Consider the following 23,076-nt stretch of genomic DNA (forward strand, 5'->3'; position numbering starts at 1 on the left):
ATGGTTGAGGAAACCATACTTACCAAAATCATGTGTGCTATTAAATTTCCTCCAAGAGCACCAAAAGTATAATAAACTAGTGCCTACAGAAAGAAAGTGCAGCTGATTAATTGCATTGTTTTTAATGGTATATTAACTAGAAACAGACAAAAGACAGCGGCTTTGTCATACCTTAGCCTGGCTGGAATCAACACCAAGGCCAGAAGCATATAGAAATCCAAGGGCCTGAAATGGGAACGTAAAAAGATGGCATTTTACGAGATTACTTTGATTAGATATGTTTTCTGAATCCAAATTAAATAGACAACAGCATTATATCCAGACAACCCTTAGGAAAGGTGAAATAGTACCACTACACAGTCTACAGTAAACCACTCCATCTGACCTTTTAGGCATAGAGTGTGAGCTGCGAAGTTTGGGCAGCTCACAACAATAAAAATTACAATAAATCAATAAAACATAAAACACAAAGATAACAGATGGCAAGCACAATGAAGTGAGGTGCTGAATACGCAACTTCTAAAATGTTTATTGAAAACAAGAGAATGTTTAAAAGGGGATGGCTATCAATCTCACTACGTTGGAAGTAAAAAAAAGGATGAGGAAGCACTTATTCATATGAAATTGGTTTGTTTCCTTATTGTTCCTTTTGATTTAATATCTGTAAGTTAATTAATATGGTTTTATATAGATGAATATAGTTTAAAATGTGAGCACACTTTTCAGTTATATACAAAAAAACTTGGAACTTATCACAATAAGAATGACAGCTCTATTGGCCATGGGGGTGGAATAACAAAGTTACTCTTCTGTTTTGGAAAAACAACGCAAGGCCAGATTTATCATCTTGGATTGTCAATATGTGTCTATTTTCTGCTTATTAAATGGTTCTCTATCAATGTAATGGAAAGGCTGACCAATATTATTTCTTGAGGTCAAGGTTTAATGATACATTTAAAAACTGTTGAATGATTTTTTATATGTAATAATCTATGTTTCTGTTGTTTCCTTATTTTTTTCCTGTTTGTATAGTGAAATAAAAACTGCTTCTCAGATTAAGCAAAATATCCACATACTGAATAGCCAACATGAGCACAACATTTTGGATAATACCAAAGAAACAATCAAGTATTAGCCATTATATTTATATTTTTATTGTATTTTGTAATTGTAATGGTTTTATATTTTAATCTTGTTTTATTGTAAGCTGCCCAGAGTCCCCCCGTAGGGGAGAGATGGGCGGTGAATAAATTTATTAAATAAATAAATGACAGAACACATGCTATAAGCATCTAAGAACAAGAATAATATAGTCATTCTTGCTTGAATAAACCATACAACATAAGTTAAAGGAAACTGTACAAAATTCCATGCTGTGAGAAAAAGTTATATGTACCATTTGACCTTTAGGAGATCCTTCTTCAGTCAGTTTCTCAAACAGTTCTTTAGCTGACTGAATATTTTGCTTCAAGTAGTCACCAAACAATAATGCATAAGACACTTTTTCCATCGCCTTAGTATGATTCATATCAGCAGCTCTCAAAAGATACTGATAAGCCCTTAAAGAAAAAAACACATGCTGTTGTTCCTTTAAACATAAACGCTGTTCCAGAAATGCATGCACAGATGGTGTGCAAATTCTCCAGCTGATGGCTGCAGGTGGCCTTTGAATGGGTGTGATCATAAAACCCAAATCTGATTTCATTTTATTAACATTTACAATGAATATGATTATTCTCTAGATATTTATTTAATAATGTTCTCCTATTATCACATCAACAATACAACTTGCTGAAAACTTTTGGAAGTTTCTAGGGGCTACACCCAAAGTTTGGACAGACCTCAAATCTCTTCCTTAAAAGCGAGTTTCCCTCACGTGATATGTATGTAAAACGTTAATGTATCTCCACTTCATAACTGAAATGCATGGCCTCATATACTGAAAATAATACCAAAAACATTAAGATGAACATTATTTTTACTGCTAGGGGTAGGACTGAAATGTTGGGGTCATTTTTTTCCAGTTTGTCGGGGGGGGGGCATTATGAAGAAAAAAAAGTATGTGCTTTGAGCCTACCAAACCGTAAGATTTCAGTCAGTAATTAAAGGAAAAAATCCACACCACGTTAGTGGTGTGTGCTTGGGGGCTTCAGGGTTCACAAAAATAGGTTAGAAGCATATAAGCAGTCTGTCCACCTCTGCCTTAAGTTGTAACATAACAGGTAATATTTATCTGAAAAGCCTTGTCTTGTAAAAGAGCCTTGGAGCACTTTAGAGGATCCACAATCAATGCACATATTCATTGCTGGCTTGATCTTGGTGCCCTCCAGGATTTGTAATCCAAATAAATTTGGAGAATAAGGCACTGGGAAAAACTGATATACAGATGTCATTATTAAAGGCTATTGTCATTATTAAAGGCTACTGATATCCTTCTATCCAGAATATTAGATCTGTACAAAGATGACAACTCACTCTTTCTTCTGGGCCTTTTTACTACTCTCATTAAGGATTTTCATCCCCGTTTGGTACACATCTTCTGCTTCCTGCATTTGTCTTCTCTTATGAGATTCCTCTTCAGCTAATAAAAAGAAGAGGATAAGAAAGGCAAATTAATACTCCTATTGCTGAGACACTACTCATCCTATTCTGAGACCATCTATTTCATACTCTTTTGTTTAACGAACTATTGTGCTTTGTCATTCTTCTTATACTGTGGCAATCAAATAACTAAAGACTCTGAAAAGAAAAAAAAACCCCTAATCATATATTTAAAAAATCCAAAGTGTGTCTGGCTCATATTTTGGTGGGGATGAGTGGAAAACTGCTTGTAATTGCCCACTGGGTTGTTTCAGTACAAAGTCCTTCCTTTTGGGTTAGCAGGGGCACCTGGGGTCTTCATGCAGTTGATTAATGAAGGTTTACATGCTCATTTGTTTAAAGGGGTCCTGGTTTACTTAGATGATGTTCTCATTTACACTGAAACCGAGGAGGAACATGAACGCCTCCTCAAACAGGTGTTACGCAAGCTTAGAGATGCCAAACTCTATGCCAAACTTTCCAAATGTGAATTTCACAAGACTCAACTTGACTATCTGGGCTATCGGGTGTCTGACAAGGGCATTGAAATGGACCCTGCAAAAATTCAGGCGATTTTCAAGTTGGAAACGTCCCCGCACCCGGAGGCAATTGCAAAGTTTCTTAGGGTAATTATTATCGCCAATTTATCCAGGGGTTCGCTGAGATTGCCTTGCCCCTCACTGATTTACTCCGTACCAAGGGCTTGAGGGAAACACGCAAGGTAAAACACCCTGGAGCCGTGCTGAATTGGACGCCTGAATGCCAGGCAGCGTTCGAAAAACTGAAATCCCTTTTTACTGCTGAGCCTATTCTACAGCACCCCGATCCTGAATGCCACTTTGTGGTCCAAGTTGATGCCTCTAACTACTCAGCTGGGGCTATTTTGTTACAGAGGGATTCTGAAAATCATTAAAAACCTTGGGCTTATTTGTCCAGGAAATTTTCTGAAACCGAACGCCGTTGGCATGTTTGGGAAAAGGAGGCATTTGCTGTAAAAGCTGCTTTAGAAACCTGGCGTCACCTCCTTGAAGGCGCTAGATGCCCTTTCAAGGTTTTGACCGATCACAGGAATTTGGAGGCCCTCCGCACCCCCCGGCGACTCAGTCATAAACAAATTCGCTGGGTTCAGTTTTTCAGTCGTTTCAATTTCCAGTTAAAATTTATTCCAGGAAAGAAAAACTTTCTGGCAGATGCTTTGTTGCGTTTACCTCAGGACTTTGACCAGGGGGCAGATGTGGTTGGGGCTGTTCTCACTGAGCCATTACTAGGCTTGGTTGCTGTCACTCGGAGCCAGACCCGTGCACGGGCAACCCCGCCCCCAGCTCAGTCTGAAAAGCAGAAAGTGCAAGTGCCTTCTTAGTTACAGAGGGACTTTCTCCAGGCACTGAAATCTGACACTTGGTTGCTAGCCAATAGAGACAATGTTTCTTTTGAAAACAGTCTGGCGTGGGTGGACCACCGCCTTTATGTGCCCGAAACTTTATGAGCTGATGTTTTGCTGCGTTCCCATGATGATAAACTTGCTGGACACTTTGGTTTCATAAAAACCCTACATTTGGTTCGCCAATTTTGGCGGCCAACATTGAGACGTGATGTAAAAGATTATGTTGCTTCCTGTCCTGTTTGCGCCATGTCAAAATGGAAAAGGGGGAAACCACAGGGGCTTTTACAGCCAGTGGCCAGTCCTACCCATCCTTCGGACAAGATTTCTATGGATTTTATTGTGGATCTTCCTCCCAGTCAGAAAAAAACTGTTATTTGGGTTGTAAAATACTTTTTCTCCAAGCAAGCGCATTTCATTCCTTGTGCCTCCATCCCGTCTGCCCCACAATTGGCACACCTATTTCTCTTCCATATCTACCGCCTCCATGGTAGCCCCTCCCGTTTGGTCAGTGATCGCGGGACAGTTTACTTCCCAGTTTTGGAAATCATTTTTAAAATTGATTGGCACCAAACAAGCGCTGTCCACTTCTTCCCATCCTGAGACTGATGGTTCTACTGCGATTTTGAACTCCACCCTTGAACAGTTTCTTAGAGCATACATCAACTACTAACAGGACGATTGGGTGGAGTTATTACCTTTTGCTGAAGTGGCTTACAACAATGCTGTCCATCCAAGTACCGGACAAACCCCTTTTTGTGTGGTTTCTGGTCATGACTTTGTTCCCATCCCTGAACTGCCACAGCCCCCTTCCCAAACATGTTCTGCATCTGACTGAGCTGTTAAGCTGTCTGATTCCTGGCAGGTGATTCAACAAGCTTTGGCCGATGCCCAGGCTGCTTACAAGTTCCAAGCCGATAAGCATTGTTCCTTACAACACGACTTCAAGGTCGGGGATCAGGTGTATCTATCTACTAAATTTATCAAGTCACCACAACCCACTAAAAAACTTGCTCCCAAGTTCATTGGTCCTTTCCCTATTGTTGATCTTATCAATCCAGTTACTGTTAAATTGGACCTGCCTCACAATTTGAAATTCTTGCACCCTGTTTTCCATTGCAGCTTGCTCAAGCCTGTGCACCACTCCTCCCGCTGGCATCCTCAACCTCCTCCTCCTGCTCCAATCATGATTGATGGCCAGCAACACTTTGAGGTCAAGGATATCGTTGATTCTCGCAAGCTTCGAGGCACCCTTCAGTATCTGGTCCGATGGAAACACTTTCCTCATCCTGAATGGGTGACTGCCTGCCATGTTAATGCTCCTGATTTAGTTCGCCATTTCCACCTTGCTTAACCTTTGAAGCCTGCTGCTTAATGTATTCTTTATTTTGGGGAGGGGCAGTATGTCATGTTCACTGTTTCAATGTAGTTTATACATTGTAATGTTTCACATGCCATGGCGCTGACGCGCGTTTGTTTGGAAGGGAGCTGCTGTGAAACCTTGTACCAAGCTCTGTATCTCTATTCATTACAATGGAATGTGCTTGGTTATGTTCTCTGTTCAAGGACTTTTCCCGCAGACCACCAGAAACCGTTAGGAGCACCTGGGATTGTGGACTGGAGAAGATTCTACGGGAGGAGGGATTTCATTTGCACCAAGGGTTTTTAGTTTGTATTTGGCGCACTTTTATCATTCTCAGCTTTCTTTGTGATCCTGCACACTATTCTTTAATAAATCAGATATCTTTGAATTCCTGCTTATGAGCCTGATAGTGTTTTAGAATAGGCAACCATTACACACTATGCTAAAGAAAGGAAGAGAATAGTTTCATTCAGCTATTTAATTTAACCGTGATAAAAATACAGAAGTTAAGTTTGTGGCATCCTGGCAAACACCTTTGGGAAATTTGCTTGCAACCAGTTGTTGTATTGGCAACAGCTCCCACACTGATAGTTTGCAGAATCTCTATGACAATGGGCCCTTTATATCCATTATCAGAAGCACAAACATAATTTTTCAGTTTCATCTGTATCTGCCTTTTACTGAGTGACCCCATTAATTTAAATTCATGAAGTCTGAAAACTGAATTTCTTAGGAAAGCTGCCATACTTACTTTCACAAAAGCCCCACTTTTGATCACTCTTGTAGTCATAAGTTGTTGCACACCATAGTCTTCCATCTTCTCTCCCATCAGCAGTACATTCTGAATATTCCTTCTCCAGAAAGAGAAAGGGGAAGTGACATAACTCACCATCTGCAGTTCCTCCAATTGCTGTCAAAACTAAAACACACAAACAAAAAAACACAACATGAAATACCCAGGAGTTATCCTACCTTCAATGTCACCAACTGTTGCTAAATTTTAACGTAATTTTATTTCTTGCTGCTTTCCTGTCTTAAATATATTATGTGATGTTTTTAAGCTTTCTTTTATTAAAAAGGAAGTTTATAGACATTTTCACCACAACAGATACTCAGATTCAGAAGGTCAAAAAATTGTGGAATCCTTGGTGCTCTCTGAGCCTTGTTTTCTTGCAGACGTTTCATTGCCAGGCTAGGCAACATCATCAGTGTGAACAGGGAGTGGGCCTTGCTCTCTGCTTATATACTGTCCAGCTTGTGTTGGTGGAGGTGTTGCTCTCTCCTTGGGAGTTCCTTGATTGGGCTGTTGTTTGCTGCTGGGTTGATTGCTTGAGTTAATAGTTCCTTGATTAGGGTGTATTGTGCTGTTTGATGGTTCATCTGGGGTTAATCCTAGTGTTGATTTCTGCATATCTGGGTGTTGATTTCTGGCAAGGTGGTGTTCTGGTCTTTTGGCTTTTCTATTGTCTCTTCTGAATGGTATGTAAATGTTGTTTACCTCTATGTGTCTGTTGATGGCTGCTTGCTCTGAGTGCCAGGCTTCCAGGAATTCTCTGGCGTTTTTGGATTTGGCTTGGTTTAGGATGCTCACCGTTTCCCAGTTGAAACTATGGTTGAGTCTGTCCAAGTGTTGTGAGATTAAGGAGTTCTCATCGTGTCTTCTGACTGCTAGTTGGTGTTCGTGGATGTGCTCTGCTAGTCTTCTGCCTGTCTGTCCTACATGGTGGCTGTTACAGTTCTTGCACTGTATGTTGTAGATAACTCCAGTTTTTTCTTCTTGGGCTACTGGGTCTTTTAGGTTACTTGAGATGTTTTGAAGAGTTTTAGTTGGTTTATGTGCTACGGTGATGCCATGTGGTTGTAACAGTCTGTTGGTGGTTTCTGAGATGTTTCTGATGTATGGCAGTGTTATCCTTTTCATAGCTTCTGTTGATTGGGTTGTAGTGGGTTGAGTGGTGAGGCACTTTTTGATAAAGTTGAGTGGGTATCCATTTTGCTTCGATAGGTCAAGAAATTATAGCAGGTAACAGAATCATATATGAATTGTCAAAAATTCTCCAGTCAGAAAATTCTGCAACAGGACTGTATTCATGAAAAGTTATCTCCAGCATAGCTACCTGCCACTCTGTGATAATCTACTCATGACACCTTTCTCTGTAAAAGGCACATACTTCTCAGTATCAATATTGTACAGCTGAAAACCAACATGACCATCGCAAAACCTAAACAATTGAGAGAAAATAAAATCTGCAAGCTGAAATTATCTAATTCAATTATTTAAGGTAGAATCTGATTAAATCTGATGATACAGTACCTATGTACATTTTAATGCTGCAATATTTCTGCAACAATTTACTGTTACAGTCCTTAACCTAAATTAAAAATAGGTTTTTGCACAATATGATCTCTTTCAGGTTCAGTGCAATTCTGAAATTTACATAAAATCAGGAAATGCAACTTGATGTGGTAGTTGAAGCAAATTAGAAAGTCAGAGAGCATGTTCTGTATCTATGAAACATGGCATAAAACAAGCTCTCTTTCAGTGTTATAATTAGATGTGTGAAAAGTTTCATAATGATTTAGCGACTTCAGTTGTTCCCTGCCTTAATTTTTCAAAGTCTGTCTTCTTAAAAAGCCACTGGGACATTTCAAATTATAAATGCTTAATCTATCACAAAGTTTTCTGCTTATATTCAAAGAAAATAAATACAGTAACCAAATGCAATAACACCTTATGTGTAGCCTTCTCTATACAATGTGACTGGGATTATGCACTGCACTAAGCCCAGCTATCCCATTCACTTGCACAGGAATGATAGTAAATAGACATTGGGGGAATGTTTCCAGAACATTAATCTAGAAAAATATAATAAGAAACATAAATCTGAATAGGAATTCTAATACGTATTTGTGGTTGTTTCTTTTACAATATGTATTACAATTCCTAATCAGATTTATGTTTCTCACTATATTTTCTAGATTAATGCTCTGGAAACAACCCCCCCGCAATGTCTATTTACTACCATTAATTCCTGTGCAAGTGAATGGGATAGCTGTCTTTTCAGACAACCTGTAAGGAAAGATAAGTATGCAGTCATGCAAACTAATTCAGAATTAAGATTTTATTCTAAAATCTCACATCCTGCTGAACCATAACTGACCCAAAACAGTTTCAGCTTGCAGAACTTACAGAACATGGTGGTTTGTTTGGGGGTGCAACACACCATTTTCCATTTTGTGCATAGCCTTGTTTCCAATGTATTAATAACATATATGTATGTGGCTTCCTCTTCAGCAAAGGATCGTTACCTTGTCGTGGTGCTGGAGCTTGAGCACCTCAATGATGCCATGAGCTAAACCGTGAAGGGCCACCCAAGACGGGAAGGTCATGACAGAGAGGTCAGACTAAATGCGATCCCTGGGGAAGGTAAGGGAAACCCACCCCAGTATTCTTGCCGTGAAAACTAAATGGATCAGTACAACCAGAGATATGTCGGTATACCATCGGAAGATGAGACCCCCCAGGTCGGAAGATGGTCAAAATGCTACTGGGGAGGAACAGAGGATGAGTTCAACTAGCCCCAGACGTGATGACGCAGCTAGTTCAAAGCCGAAAGGACAGCTAGCAGCTGACGGTGCTGGTGGTGAACAGCGAATCCGATGTTCTAAGGATCAACACACCATTGGAACCTGGAATGTAAGATCTATGAGCCAGGGCAAATTGGATGTGGTTATTGGTGAGATGTCAAGATTAAAGATAGACGTTTTGGGCGTCAGTGAACTGAAATGGACTGGAATGGGCCACTTCACATCAAATGACCACCAGATCTACTACTGTGGACAAGAGGACCACAGAAGAAATGGAGTAGCCTTCATAATTAATAGTAAAGTGGCTAAAGCAGTGCTTGGATACAATCCAAAAAACGACAGAATTATCTCAATTCGAATTCAGGGCAAGCCATCTAACATCACAGTGATCCAAATATACGCCCCAACCACAAATGCTGAAGAAGCTGAAGTAGAGCGGTTCTATGAGGATCTGCAGCGCCTACTGGACAACACGCCTAAAAGAGATGTTATTTTCATCACGGGAGACTGGAATGCTAAGGTGGGCAGTCAAATGACACCTGGAATTACAGGTAAGTATGGCCTGGAAGAACAAAACGAAGCAGTACATAGGCTGATAGAATTTTGCCAAGACAATTCACTCTGCATAACAAACACTCTCTTCCAACAACCTAAGAGATGGCTTTATACATGGACTTCACCAGATGGACAACACTGAAATCAGATTGACTACATCCTTTGCAGCCAAAGGTGGCGGACATCTGTACAGTCGGTAAAAACAAGACCTGGAGCTGACTGTAGTTCAGATCACGAACTTATTGCACAATTTAGGATCAGACTAAAGAGATTAGGGAAAACCCACAGATCAGCTAGATATGAGCTCACTAATATTCCTAAGGAATATGTAGGGGAGGTGAAGAATCGATTTAAGGGACTGGACTTAGTAGATAGGGTCCCGGAAGAACTATGGACAGAAGTTCACAGCACTGTTCAGGAGGTGGCAACAAAATACATGCCAAAGAAAGAGAAAACCAAGAAGGCAAAATGGCTGTCTGCTGAGACACTAGAAGTAGCCCAAGAAAGAAGGAAAGCAAAAGGCAACAGTGATAGGGGGAGATATGCCCAATTAAATGCAAAATTCCAGAGGTTAGCCAGAAGAGATAAGGAATTATTTTTAAACCAGCAATGCGCGGAAGTGGAAGAAGACAATAGAATAGGAAGGACAAGAGACCTCTTCCAGAAAATTAGAAACATCGGAGGTAAATTCCAGGCAAAAATGGGTATGATCAAAAACAAAGATGGCAAGGACCTAACAGAAGAAGAAGAGACCAAGAAAAGGTGGCAAGAATATACAGAAGACCTGTATAGGAAGGATAACAATATTGGGGATAGCTTTGATGGTGTGGTCAGTGAGCTAGAGCCAGGCATCCTGAAGAGTGAGGTTGAATGGGCCTTAAGAAGCATTGCTAATAACAAGGCAGCAGGAGACGACGGCATCCCAGCTGAACTGTTCAAAATCTTGCAAGATGATGCTGTCAAGGTAATGCATGCTATATGCCAGCAAATTTGGAAAACACAAGAATGGCCATCAGATTGGAAAAAATCAACTTATATCCCCATACCAAAAAAGGGGAACACTAAAGAATGTTCAAACTATCGAACAGTGGCACTCATTTCACATGCCAGTAAGGTAATGCTCAAGATCCTGCAAGGTAGACTTCAGCAGTTCATGGAGTGAGAATTGCCAGATGTACAAGCTGGGTTTAGAAAAGGCAGAGGAACTAGAGACCAAATTGCCAATATCCGCTGGATAATGGAAAAAGCCAGGGAGTTTCAGAAAAACATCTATTTCTGTTTTACTGACTATTCTAAAGCCTTTGCTGTGTGGACCATAACAAATTGTGGCAAGTTCTTAGTGGTAGAGAGAATGCTCACTTGAGAGAATGATATTAAAGGCAAAACTGAAATACTTTGGCCACATAATGAGAAGACAGGACACCCTGGAGAAGATGCTGATGCTAGGGAGAGTGGAAGGCAAAAGGAAGAGGGGCCGACCAAGGGCAAGGTGGATGGATGATATTCTAGAGGTGACGGACTCGTCCCTGGGGAAGCTGGGGGTGTTGACGACCGACAGGAAGCTCTGGCGTGGGCTGGTCCATGAAGTCACGAAGAGTCGGAAGCGACTAAATGAATAAACAACAACAACAATGTGGCTTCCTATCCTCAAGTCCAAGTTTTCATAAATACTGACTAATTGGCAAGGTGGGGAGATACAGGAAAGGCAGGGAATTCTTTTTACCAGCTAAATCCATTCTATTGATTCATGGAAACACCTGAATAGACTTTTGCTTTTCCATCACGTCTTAAGGAGGCATCAAATTACAAAAAAAGCTGTGAGACAGAATTTAGGACACAGTGCTTAAACAATGCAGTTTTAAAGAAACACTAAACATTAGAGATTTTCACTATATTTTTGTAAACACATTATATCTGATCTTCATCACATAACATTCAGAGAAACTGAGAAATGTATGAGAACATATCTTGAATCTCATGCAGATGCCATTATTTTTAACATATACTCAGAAGTAATTCCTATAGTTCTAATTATGCTTTTTGCATTCAAATGTTATATTTATACAGTAGTAACATCTTCTGCACTACTACTTACATTTCAAAATACTGTACCTATTTACATAAGACTTCTGCAGACAGGATCAACAGCTTATATGATGCTTTTATTACCACTTCCCCATAGAAATTTGCAAGATTTTTTTTTTATCCCGCCTTATTTTTATAAATAACTCAAGGCAGTGAACTTACCTAATACTCCTTCCTCCTCCTATTTTCCCCACAACAACAACCCTGTGAGGTGAGTTGGGCTGAGAGAAAGCGACTGGCCCAAAGTCACCCAGCCAGCTTTCATGCCTAAGGTGGGACTAGAACTCACAGACTCCTGGTTTCTAGCCCAGCACCTTAACCACTAGACCAAACTAGCTCTAATTGGGACATAATGTTGAATCATTGTAAGCAAGTTATATATATGTTTAATAATCACTTACAAATAAACAGTATAACATTAGTATTGTTTTATGACAGTTTATGTTGAAAAAAAGCAAAATTCACACAGGAGGGAGGGAATATGAGGCCTCTGACTCACTCTGACAACTATAGTTTTACCAATTTCTCTAAGAAAATGAGAAGCTCTTACCAATTTCATCTAAAAAGTACACACAAAATTGCTTAAGATTTGCAGATGAAGGACATGAATCACCCACACAATCACCTGTTTTTTCTGCTTCTTCCAACTCTTTATTTAATAAGGCAGACAGTTCTAAAGAGCTTAAATTCTCCAAAGTCCTTTCCTTGTCTTCTTCCTGTCTCTCAAAACTATCTCCATCTTCAGCTAGAGCTTCTGGATCCTCAGAATCAATAAAGATCTGACCTGCTACCACTTGGGCTCCTGCTGAATGGTCATTCACTTGTTCTTCAGAAGGCAAGGTTGACTACAAAATAAGTAGTGGGAAAAAAGAAACAGATGATTTACCTTTACATGCATAATAAGGTTTTTGTCATGAAATACAGCAAAGCAGAAGTTTTTACTTTAGGACAGCTGCATGCAAGAAGTCAAAAGACACCAGGAGAACTTTTAGGATTTATAAATTACTTTGCTCTGAAGATGTAACCTGTACAGATTCCAATCTGTCATATTTTCTTCCAGGATCCGCTTTTTTGCTTTAAAAATATGTCTATTCTCTACTTGTGGCAACCCATCTTTCACTACATCCCACCAGATGTTGCTGAACTATGACTTCCACCAGCTTCAGCAAAACAGCTAATGGCCAGGCTTGCTGGAAATTAGGTGCAAATATTTCCCATTTCAATGGGAAATGTCCTGTGTGGAGATAATCAAATAATCTATTTCAAAATATTAGAGAATCACTGAAATAAAAATAATTTTCCCTCAATTATTTAAGCTTTCATTTATCCATAAATACTTGGGTAAATAATTTTTAATGGGAATTATTGTATAGGAATTATATATAGCATCACATTCATTAATGCAAAAACTCAAAGCAGTTCTCAACTATGAGGAAGGAATCCCAGGCAAAAGACTAGTCACCTTTGATTCAAAGGACTCCTCTTGAGCAACTTCTTCATCTGCAAAATTAAATAGGATGATTTTAACAGCAAAATAATAAATCATGAATAAGTGCTTTATAAATAAATGAATAAATCATGTTCTTAACAAGAGGCATTAATTTTGTCTCAAAATTGCTCTGCTGTTTAAGAATGTGCAAATATTAACCTGCATTTATGACCTCAGCATAAATTACTTCATGCATAAATGTGATATGCATACAATACCTTACAATAATGTGCTGGAGATACATATCATGCAATAAGTATATATATAATTGTACTTCATAGCTTATTTGCAAAGCAATAATCAAAACTAGGAGGGCTTATAAAACATAGGTTGTCTTTAATGAATGAGTGATAGATATTTATCTTACTTCTTCCCTTCACAACCAACTAAAAAGCTATTAGGCAGATCAGAGAACTATCTAGAATAGTGTGGCAAATGGAGATGAACATATTGAACTGTTTCATTAAAGAAGCAATCCTTTCATTTGCAAAAGAGAATCTGGAATTAACCAGATGTATGTAAATAAAATCTTCAGCTTTAAGATGAACTGCTCAACCTAGTCCAACCAGTTATTTCCAAATTATTTAGCACACTGAAGAGCTGTAAAATGTACTGTAATTTTCTTTCTTACCCTGTAAGATTTGAGTTTACTTATATTTTGGTTAATTATTCTTTTGAATAATCATCAAGCACAGACACATCCAATAATAATATGACTGATATTTATTTCTATTTATATCTATTTTAAAATATTTGAATCTGCTAGACTCCTTAGGAGGCAGTAGAGAAATTTTTTTTTGAGGAAACAGAGGTAATACTGTAACAAAAGAAAATGCTCTAATACATGAAAAGGGCCAAAAACAAGGAACTGAAGGAAGCAGGAAAAGGTAAAGGTTTCCCTTGGCATTAAGTCCAGTTGTGTCCGACTCTAGGGGGCAGTGCTCATCTCTGTTTCAAAGCCGAAGAGCCAGCGTTTGTCCGTAGACACTTCCGTGGTCATGTGGCCGGCTTGACTGAACGGAACGCCGTTACCTGCCTGCCGAAGCGGTACCTATTAATCTACTCACATTTGCATGTTTTTGAAGTGCTAGGTTGGCAGGAGCTGGGACTAGCAACGGGAGCTCACCCCGTCACGTGGATTCGAACTGCCAACCTTCCTATCTAGAGAAGTCATTAAATTGAAATTTCACACAACAAAGTTTACAAATGAGAGACAAAAATCTATAACAAATTTTGGGCAATGTTACCTGATATTGTACAGAAAAGCAGAATGAAATCACTCTTAAAGAACCAAGTAAATGTTTCATAAAACTTGCAGGCCAGAAACTTGACTTTATTCAGAAAAAGAAGCACATTTAACATTCATAAGAAACAGAAAACCATTTTTAATTAGTATCAAAAAGATAGTGATTTCACCTGAAAACAATTCAGGATTAAAAAAAGCACAGATGATACCAATAATAATCATCACATATTTTTAGTGGTCACCTTCACACATCACAATAAATCATAACGAGGTTTCTGTTTGCCTTAGCATTATGTGTGCAACAGGCTATTACTTTAATCTAAACCCTCTAACCTACCAAACCAACAAAAGAAATAATTTGTATCTTTAAAGTAAAGCAAGCTGTGTGTATTTCATTCTCATTGCATCATGTTAACATCGCTCTGAAGGAACAAGCTCTATATTAAGTTGCAGGCAAACACACTGTTGACTGTCAGCAGATAAGATGTTCTTTCCAAAGCAATGTATCATAAGGAAAACAGGTTGTGTTTGTTCAGTTGTCTTTTCTTTATTGGCTGGTAGTGGGTTTGTAGAATAAAAATGTCAGCAGACTCTTAGCTTAGATAATATTTCAGCTGCTCAACAAAAAATAAGTGTATTTTAAATACCAGAAACCCTGTGATGATAAACATTAAGGCTTACTCTGATTGTATACTAAAAACATGGACACATGTTAATTATTGATTCCCATGAGAAAATTGGAAGAATTTTTAACAATTCAAGATCAATTAAGTTAATTGTTTTTCTAATATGAAAACCCAGAGTTAGCGAAAGATGAATTCAGGTGACTCTTGTTATTCTTAGTGGTTCCATTCCAGCATAAAACCACAGCCAATAAAATTGCAACTTACAAGACCCTGAGTAAAGGGCCACCTGCAGTAATTTCTGCAAACCCATCAGCTAAATTAAAACAAATAAAAACATTCATAGATACATTTTTTAGAAGGTATCAGGTAGGATATTAAACCAGGAACAACCTAGAAATTGCAAATAAAGTTCAATTAGTGCAGGAAAAAAAGAAAAAAAAAGAAAATATAATCAGCTTGAATGAATTTTGTTTTGTTTTTTTGTTTTACTATTGAGAATATAATTTTCAGCAAGTTTTCGAGAAGGCTTCCCCAACTTAGTTGGGCTCCAGCTATTGTGGCTTGTCATGGTGGTTAACATGTAGGACTAGGACTTGGATTCAAGTCTACTCCCAGCAACGGAAACACACTGACTTTGGGCCAAACACAACCTCTCACCCTGCCCCGCGAGGCCATTGTGGTAAAAACTGGAGGACTGAGTCCTTGTGTGTACCATCTTAGGCTTCCAGAACGAAAAGCAGGATGGAAATCTAAGCTGCATTAGGAGGAGGAGGAGGGAGAAGAATGATCTAAATTTCTGCAGCACGGCCAATTCTGGATGCTGATGGTTAATTCTGAAACTGAAGCCTACACAACTGCAGGGCACCAAAACAACAGAAGGCTGCTTCAGTGGTTCATATACTTAATCCAGAATTTAAACAGTTTGAACAAAATATGTGTTGTTTCATGATGCGCACAGCCTACTCATTGCAAACTAAGCCACCCCTCCAGAACAACAGCAGCAACAAAAAGTAATCTACCACAAAATATTGCATCATATCCTCAGTTTTGAAGTCAAGCTAATGTTCAGGAATCTAGTCAGTCTGGCACAGGAGCCTTATAGTTCTGTATATCCATGAACCCTGAGATGTTTTCCACTGCAAGGATAATAGTGATGGACAAGGACCTATACCTAAAGTAGAGCCAATGATCTTGAAGTAATCTAGTCCCATTTGGAGAAAACCAATGTCCTGTAGATGTATAACAAGGATGCATGTCCTGCTACCCAAGTACTAGAAGAAATATTTTGCAAAACATTTAGCACGCTGAAGAAATGCAAGGATGATGGTAAACGTAACTGGACTGAAATGTAACTTTTAGAGCAAAAGACGATAAAAAATTGAACACCTTTTTGATAATCTACCATTAAACATAGCCTTTCACAGTAGTAGTAATGAATGACGAACATTAAATGATTATCATCAGGCCAAAGTTAAAGGTTATACACCAACTCAATTTTAGTTTGCCTCAAAATCTTTGTTCTAGAAAAGGATTTCAAAAACGTATTTAGTGTCTTGGTTATTTGAAAAGAATAGAAACAGGGTGATAAGTGTAGAAATATTTTGCCAATTAAAAATTAGCAACCTTGAATAACTGTTTCTGTTGCTTCACAAAGCTGGGCACTCTAAAAAATATTTCTGGGAAATACAAATGTCTAGTTAGATTTAAACAAAAAACCAAACCATATCTTTAGATGGGATAAGTTCTCATAACCTTTTCCTGACAGCTGATATATTAGGAAAACTGCTTTCAGGTTTTCAGACAGTCACCACAGGAGAGAGACAACTGGAGAAAACTGCATCCTGTCAATGAGCCTCAGATAAAGCATTCATCCTTTGCACTGTTCTGCCCATGTTTTCCGTGAAAGACTTTTGCAACACTTCTAGCAGCAAAGCTACCCTTTACACATGTGGAAGAGAGGATAAAAACATGACAAGGCTAGGGGCATCAAGTAAGATTTTACTTTTTTCTAATACAATTCTGTATTCTATAATAGCCAAACCAGTATTATATTCAATGGGTTTATTTCTAGACAAATACTCATACAACTGTAGCATGAAATTTTCAGTTAATGTATATAAAGTATGATGCCTAGAGATAAACCAGCATTAAATATGAGAGGTCATGCCACCATTTTGCTGGAAGAAATCTTGTATGTTATACATTCAGCCTTGGTTAAGTAATATACAGAAATACAATTACAGCACTAGAGATTATGTGTGAATTTGGACTGGATGCCTTGGTTTTTAGATGTGAGTAACAGGGAAATTAGTAAACATTTTGACTGAAGCGCTGCGTTGTGTTTTATTTACTAGTGGGGCAGTTAATTTTTTAACTAGCATTATCTGCTTTATTCTTTCAGTCGAACCCGTTAACTGAATTCACTGTTATCAATCTCCACTGCTTTTCTTTTCATATATATGACAACCAACTTTCCTAGACATCTTCTCAATGCAGCTGAGAAACTACTGCCCAGCCCATTAATGCCATGAACCTCCCTGAATGCTGTTATTCTTACTCACTTACTTCATTCCTAAACTTATTCTGTTCATTTATATTCTTCAACTTGCTTCTATTCCACACTGCAGAAATGAGCTCACATATTTCACACAAACAATAAGCACCACCATCTGGCACCTTGTGATTTCCCAAGCTTCCTGGCCTGCCAGACAATAGGTATAGAATTCTAGGGTACAGAAATCTACTTTGACTACAGAAATATCAAGAAAAGGCCAGGTGAGGCATGGCAAACTAAACACATCTCTGAAAGAGTGGAGATGACAGCTGCAGCAAAGACCGAAGAACTGTCGAGTAGACCAGTTCTTCAGAACCCCTCTGGACAAGGAGAGGATGGAAGATTACCTACTTTTGCTCCAGATGATTGCTCCTTGCAAGGAGACTGCAGGATAGCAGTCCCTCACGGGTTTAAGTGCTGAGAGACAAAGGGATCAGCCATCATGCTCACAGCCAGTGGACCCTTTTAGTGAGTTTGCTAACCTCACTTTCTAATCACTTTTGGAAATTGCCTATTTACCCATCTTAAGTCTATTAGAGGTCTTTGGAATGACAAGTTTGAAAAGCCATCTGATGAGTTTATCTCCCTTCTTGAACAAAAGAATTTTTTTTTAAGTTTAAGAACTTAAAAGAATTGGAAATAAACAGCAAAAAGCTTAGTAAAATTTTGATTTAATAAAGTTATAAACGAATTAAGGGTCCAGATAAATTTGGAATATTGAGATTTTTACTTTTAAGTTTTTGTAAATAATAAACAGCTTTTCATGGGAACCAAATGGTTTTGTCTATCTTAAATCATAACAGATCTGAGACTTTATGATTTCAGAAACTGGACACTAGAGGGGATTAAAGATTCCAGTCAGAAAAGAAAGGGGGGGGAAGTGTAAACTTTTCTGTTGGTACAGGGATTAACAAAAAATGACACAAAACATATAACATTTGAAATACTTCAGGAGAGTTTTGAAAAATGGGGGCAGAAATTAGTACAGTAAGACTCTCTGTTAACTGGAACTCAAGCAACTGGCACAAAAATCAAACCAGAAAAAAACCAGCACTCTCAAGCAGCCAGAAAAAAAATCTGTCTCTCTCTGCTGTCATCTAGTGGGTATTAGGGTTTAATAGTAACTCTCAAGCAACTAGGAACTACATTTATCTGGCATCTACCAATCCCCATGGGTGCCAGTTAACTGAGAGTCTACTGTAGCTACAATGTCAGCAATGTCAACAATGATGTCTGCTTCTGTGAATAGACTATATCTAAAAGTTGCTAATAAAGGATTGACAGATGGAAAACAAATTTTACCTGATGCAGAAATAGCAGAACCAGAAATACTGGATAACAAAAAAAAGTGTGGATTACAAGAAGGCAGCTAAAGTGGAAATACAAATGACAAGATAAGAGAATGACCCTGTTAAAGACTTTCCACTCAAAGTAAGTTGGTTAAAGCTTTGAAAGTCAAAGTGGAAGTACAAATGATAAACCAAGAGAATGACCTGGATAATGACTTTTTACTGGATTTACAAAAGAGGTCTGCTACAGCCTCAAAGAAACCTTTGGGATGGGAAAAAGAAAAATTGAAGCGAGATCAAATCCTACAACAAGATCTGGATGAATTATTTATTTATTTAGATTTATATCACCGCCCATCTCCCCCCAACGGGGGACTCTGGGCAGTTTACAATAAAATGAAAGTAAAAACATATCCACCTAAGTTATAGTTAAAAATATAAATATAGTTATAATTAAAAATATAAATATAGTTATAATTAAAAATATAAATAGGAAAATGAATTAAAGTTCAGGGTTGTTAGAAGTAAAAGGAATGAACATAAGGTTGGTTTATTTGACCAAGGTTAAAATAAGACATGTTTCTATAAAGCTCTGGTAATCCTTTATGGACTTTTTGCTAACACCAGAACTGAGATGTTGATGTTTTATGGAGTTGCATATAGATAAGGGATTGGGATATTTAATGGAAGAAGAGATTAATAATTAATGGAAGAAGAGGTATTTGTTTGTAACCTTATAGGGGGTGAAGAGTTATTAAATTTGCTTATACTTGTTGAGATGAAAATCAAGGTCACTTCTCTATATATTCTTTTCTATTTCTTCATCTTATTTTCTTCTTTTGCTTTCTTTGCACTTTTTATTCTTTCTATTTCTCTTTCTCTGAGTTTACTTTGTATTTGCTTTTACTTTTGTAATAAAAAACCTCAATAAAAAGTGTATGTGGGTGTGTGTGTGTGTATAAATAAATAAAAAAAAAGGGCAGTGAACCTTTGGGAGAGGCTTTCAATATTTAGTTAATATAACATATTACAATAAAGTAGTGTTCCTGGGGAAAAAAATCAAGAAAAGATGCAAAAAGACAAATTTGTACCTTATCAGCAAAGTATCAGAAAATGTCTGGTACAGTATGTTTTAATGTGCATTAGTGGCTTCAGCCATAAACATAGATTATATTTACAAGACTGCATGGACAAAAGAAAGTCATAGTCATCCCCCTGAGTTTTTACAGAAAAGGTAGGATAGAAACATAACAAATAAGTGACAAATATACATTACCTTTGCATCTGTTTGGACAGATGTACAGACTTGTCAGTATACAAACCATATATTAACCATGTACAGTAACCATCAGTTATTGGGGGAAGTCAAGGAAATCTTTAGTAACATCCACAAACACACTCTTCCTCTCCTCATTTAGCAGTTCATGCCCCCACTGTGCTCTTGAAAAAGCTGCTAGGAGAGCCTTACAACAGGTAAGGGGGCGGGGGGGGGAGGAGGAACACAATCAGTCCTTTTCTGCTCTGAATCCTGAGGTCTAGCCTTACACACAGTATGCAGAGCAAGTGCCTTTAAACACGAAGGGGCCCAAACGGAAAGCTTACCGTAATAAGGGTATTTCTTCGGCCTGGATTAATTGGGTGACTAATGACAATACTAAAGCGAGAGGTTATCAATGTAAGCGAAAGGAGAGACCAATCTGGAGACGGGGGAGAAAGGGAACACTAAATGGACCATTTATTCCAACGCATTTGATATTGTCTTGCATAAGACCCTATTCCTGACCCTAGTCTCGATTCTTCGCCTCTCTTAGCCCCCAACAGCCGTCGGCATTTTGCTTCGCCCCCGACCCGGCCGCCGCCGCCGCCGCCCTTTCACTGGGGTCTCCCGTCCCAAACTCGGCCCCCGCCAACAAGCAAGGCCCCCCCGGAAACGCCCTTACTGACCAGCGGCAGCCAAGCTGATGGCCGTTAGCAATAGGAGGAGCAGCAGCAACGCCGCCCCCCTTGCGAGGAACCATCGCAGGCCGGCCGGCGCAAGAACACCCATCCCGCCGAAAACGACACGGCAAAAGCGACTCCGCCGCGGCGCTCCGAGAAAATACGGAAAGCAGTCACCTGCTCCCCGCCCCTCAGCCGCACGATGGCCAATCAGAGCACCCTTCGGCCCTTCCAATAGCTGCTTGACGTTGGCGACGGCTCGTTTTCATTGGCTCGCATGTTTTCTGACATGGCCTCTCCGAATTGGCTGAGAAGACACTGATGCTAACGGCGGAGCGATGCGTCAATGTCATTCTCGCGGCCAATCCAAGCCGGCGGGGCGAGCGACGTGTTAAAAGCAGTTCCGAACTCTGGTTCCCAAGGAGGGGGAGGAAAGGAGAGAAAAGAGCCATCGCTTTCGTTGCGTGTTACATGGTGTAAGGACTTCCACACGTGGGAGTCTGTTGGAATTTAAAAGTTTTATTTTGCAGTTATTATTTTGCGATGAAAGAGAGAGATGCGTCTGTGTAGATCAGTGTATCTTAACCTCAGCAACTTTTGAGGTTGGGGAATTCTGGGAGTTGAAATCCACACAGCATAAAGTTGCTGAGGTTGAGCTGGTGTAGATCTCTGTGGTTCCTCCGCTTTCACCCCCTACGCGACAATCTCAATTCGGAAATGTATGCTCCGTTTATATCGTATCTCTTTACTCGCGCAGAATTCAGTCCCACTCTTAGACCAGGCAATGTACGCACGGAGAAGTCGGCCAAAAGGACTACAACGACCAGGAGACATTGCAAAGGGAATCATTCCAAAACCTTGGGTTCGAGGAATGACGTTGCTCACAACGCGAACCAACGGGTAATATTGTACATTGTAACGATAAGCAGTTTACAGTATCTCCGGCGAACAGAGAGTTTCTGATTTTTTTGAACATTATTTTCAGAGCACCCCCGAAATGGAGAAATCAGCGATTTTAGCATAGCCCCCGCACCTTCGGCAATAGTACACTTTTTTGTTGTTTATTCGTTTAGTCGCTTCCGACTCTTCGTCACTTCATGGACCTAGAACTTATAAACCACATCCCATCCCGCTTGCAGTATTTGGGGAATGGGGGGATAAGGATCGATTGCATTGCAGATGGGTGAGGTTTGTGATGCTAAGGCATAACGTAATGTGCTTGCCTGTTATGTGTATTTATTTGATTTACATCCTGCCTTCCTATTTAAGCAACCGAGCAGCGCTTTTGGAAAGATCTGTTGTAGGTTCAGGAGCGGTGCAAACCCAAGCGAACACACATGCATAAATTCCCATTGGGAAGGTACTGTTATTGCAGTAGAGAAGTGCTTTGTATTACAAAAGAAAGGCTACTTAACATTTTCTGTTTATTTACAACAAGCCTGTTATTTCTGCTGCCTTAATCTTCTAAATCTTGGATAGCAGATGGCTTTATGCAGTAGAAAGAATACATGGAGGAAGAAACACTGAAGTTAGGAAACTTTATTTAAAAGAAAAAAGTACTCTTGAGTCTGGGGCTTGCATGAAAGAAAAATAAAGACCAGGCTTCATTTAGGAAATGGCATGATGATAGGAAAGTTACTTAATTCTATCAGTTGCCAAAAACTTGTATGAATTGCACAAAGCAGAGTCCGAAGAGAGAAGACTGAACTGAGAGAGGAAGTGATGACTGCTCTGAAAGTATCAGTCTAACCAATAGGAGCCATGGTTTATAGAGACCCACAAGAAAGGAGATAAAAGGACAGAGTCCCTCTACAACTATTTTTACATCTATAGCCCCTAGTGGTCAAGAGGTTTAATCGGTGCAGAAAGCTAGTCCATACAAAGTTGGATTCCAGCTCCACCTTCTATTCTCTATTCCTTTTGCTTTCTTTTCTTACCTCTCCCTTAATGTTTTCCCTTTCTCTCTGTCTCCCCCTCCCTCCCTTCCTTCATTTTTCTCCCTGATGCCTGCAAGCGGAAGCCTCTTGAATCCTCTTCTGACTCATCAATTGGTGCCAGGCTCCCACACCTAACCCTAATACTTGAATCAACAAGGGTAGGGCCCTTAACGGGTCTCCAGTGATACACCCAGTGCAGACACTTTCCTTGCCCTAGGTCCACCCTGTCACAAAGTCCAAAACTTTTTTTTCTAAGATTAAAATTAACTATTGTTAATGCTTTAGAATCTTGCTGAAGATAAGTGAAAGAAAGGACCCCCAAATGTAACATGTCAAAGCTTAGGAGGAATGCAGGGCAGATTCTATCTTTGTTTGAAACACCTTTTGCCTTTTAATCTAGATCAGTGTTTCTCAGCCTCAGCAACTTTAAGATGTGTGGACTTCA

The 23,076-nt window shown here is 39.2% G+C and overlaps 1 protein-coding gene across 1 annotated transcript in view; it reads right to left on the minus strand.

Annotated features, from left to right (window-relative positions):
* SEL1L (SEL1L adaptor subunit of SYVN1 ubiquitin ligase) overlaps positions 1–20,819 on the minus strand; it is a 43,437-nt gene extending 22,618 nt beyond the window's left edge. Inside the window, exons 1-8 of the mRNA XM_063290188.1 lie at positions 20,701–20,819; positions 13,015–13,052; positions 12,178–12,397; positions 6,076–6,243; positions 2,476–2,581; positions 1,397–1,559; positions 172–225; positions 24–83 (exon numbers count right to left, since the gene is read on the minus strand). Coding sequence (XP_063146258.1) covers positions 24–83; positions 172–225; positions 1,397–1,559; positions 2,476–2,581; positions 6,076–6,243; positions 12,178–12,397; positions 13,015–13,052; positions 20,701–20,803 — 912 coding nt within the window. The 5' untranslated portion in view covers positions 20,804–20,819. The remainder of the gene's footprint in view (positions 1–23; positions 84–171; positions 226–1,396; positions 1,560–2,475; positions 2,582–6,075; positions 6,244–12,177; positions 12,398–13,014; positions 13,053–20,700) is intronic.
* Positions 20,820–23,076: the final 2,257 nt, after the last annotated feature.

Source organism: Candoia aspera, chromosome 1 (assembly GCF_035149785.1).
Source record: "Candoia aspera isolate rCanAsp1 chromosome 1, rCanAsp1.hap2, whole genome shotgun sequence".
In the NCBI taxonomy this organism is placed as follows: domain Eukaryota; kingdom Metazoa; phylum Chordata; class Lepidosauria; order Squamata; family Boidae; genus Candoia; species Candoia aspera.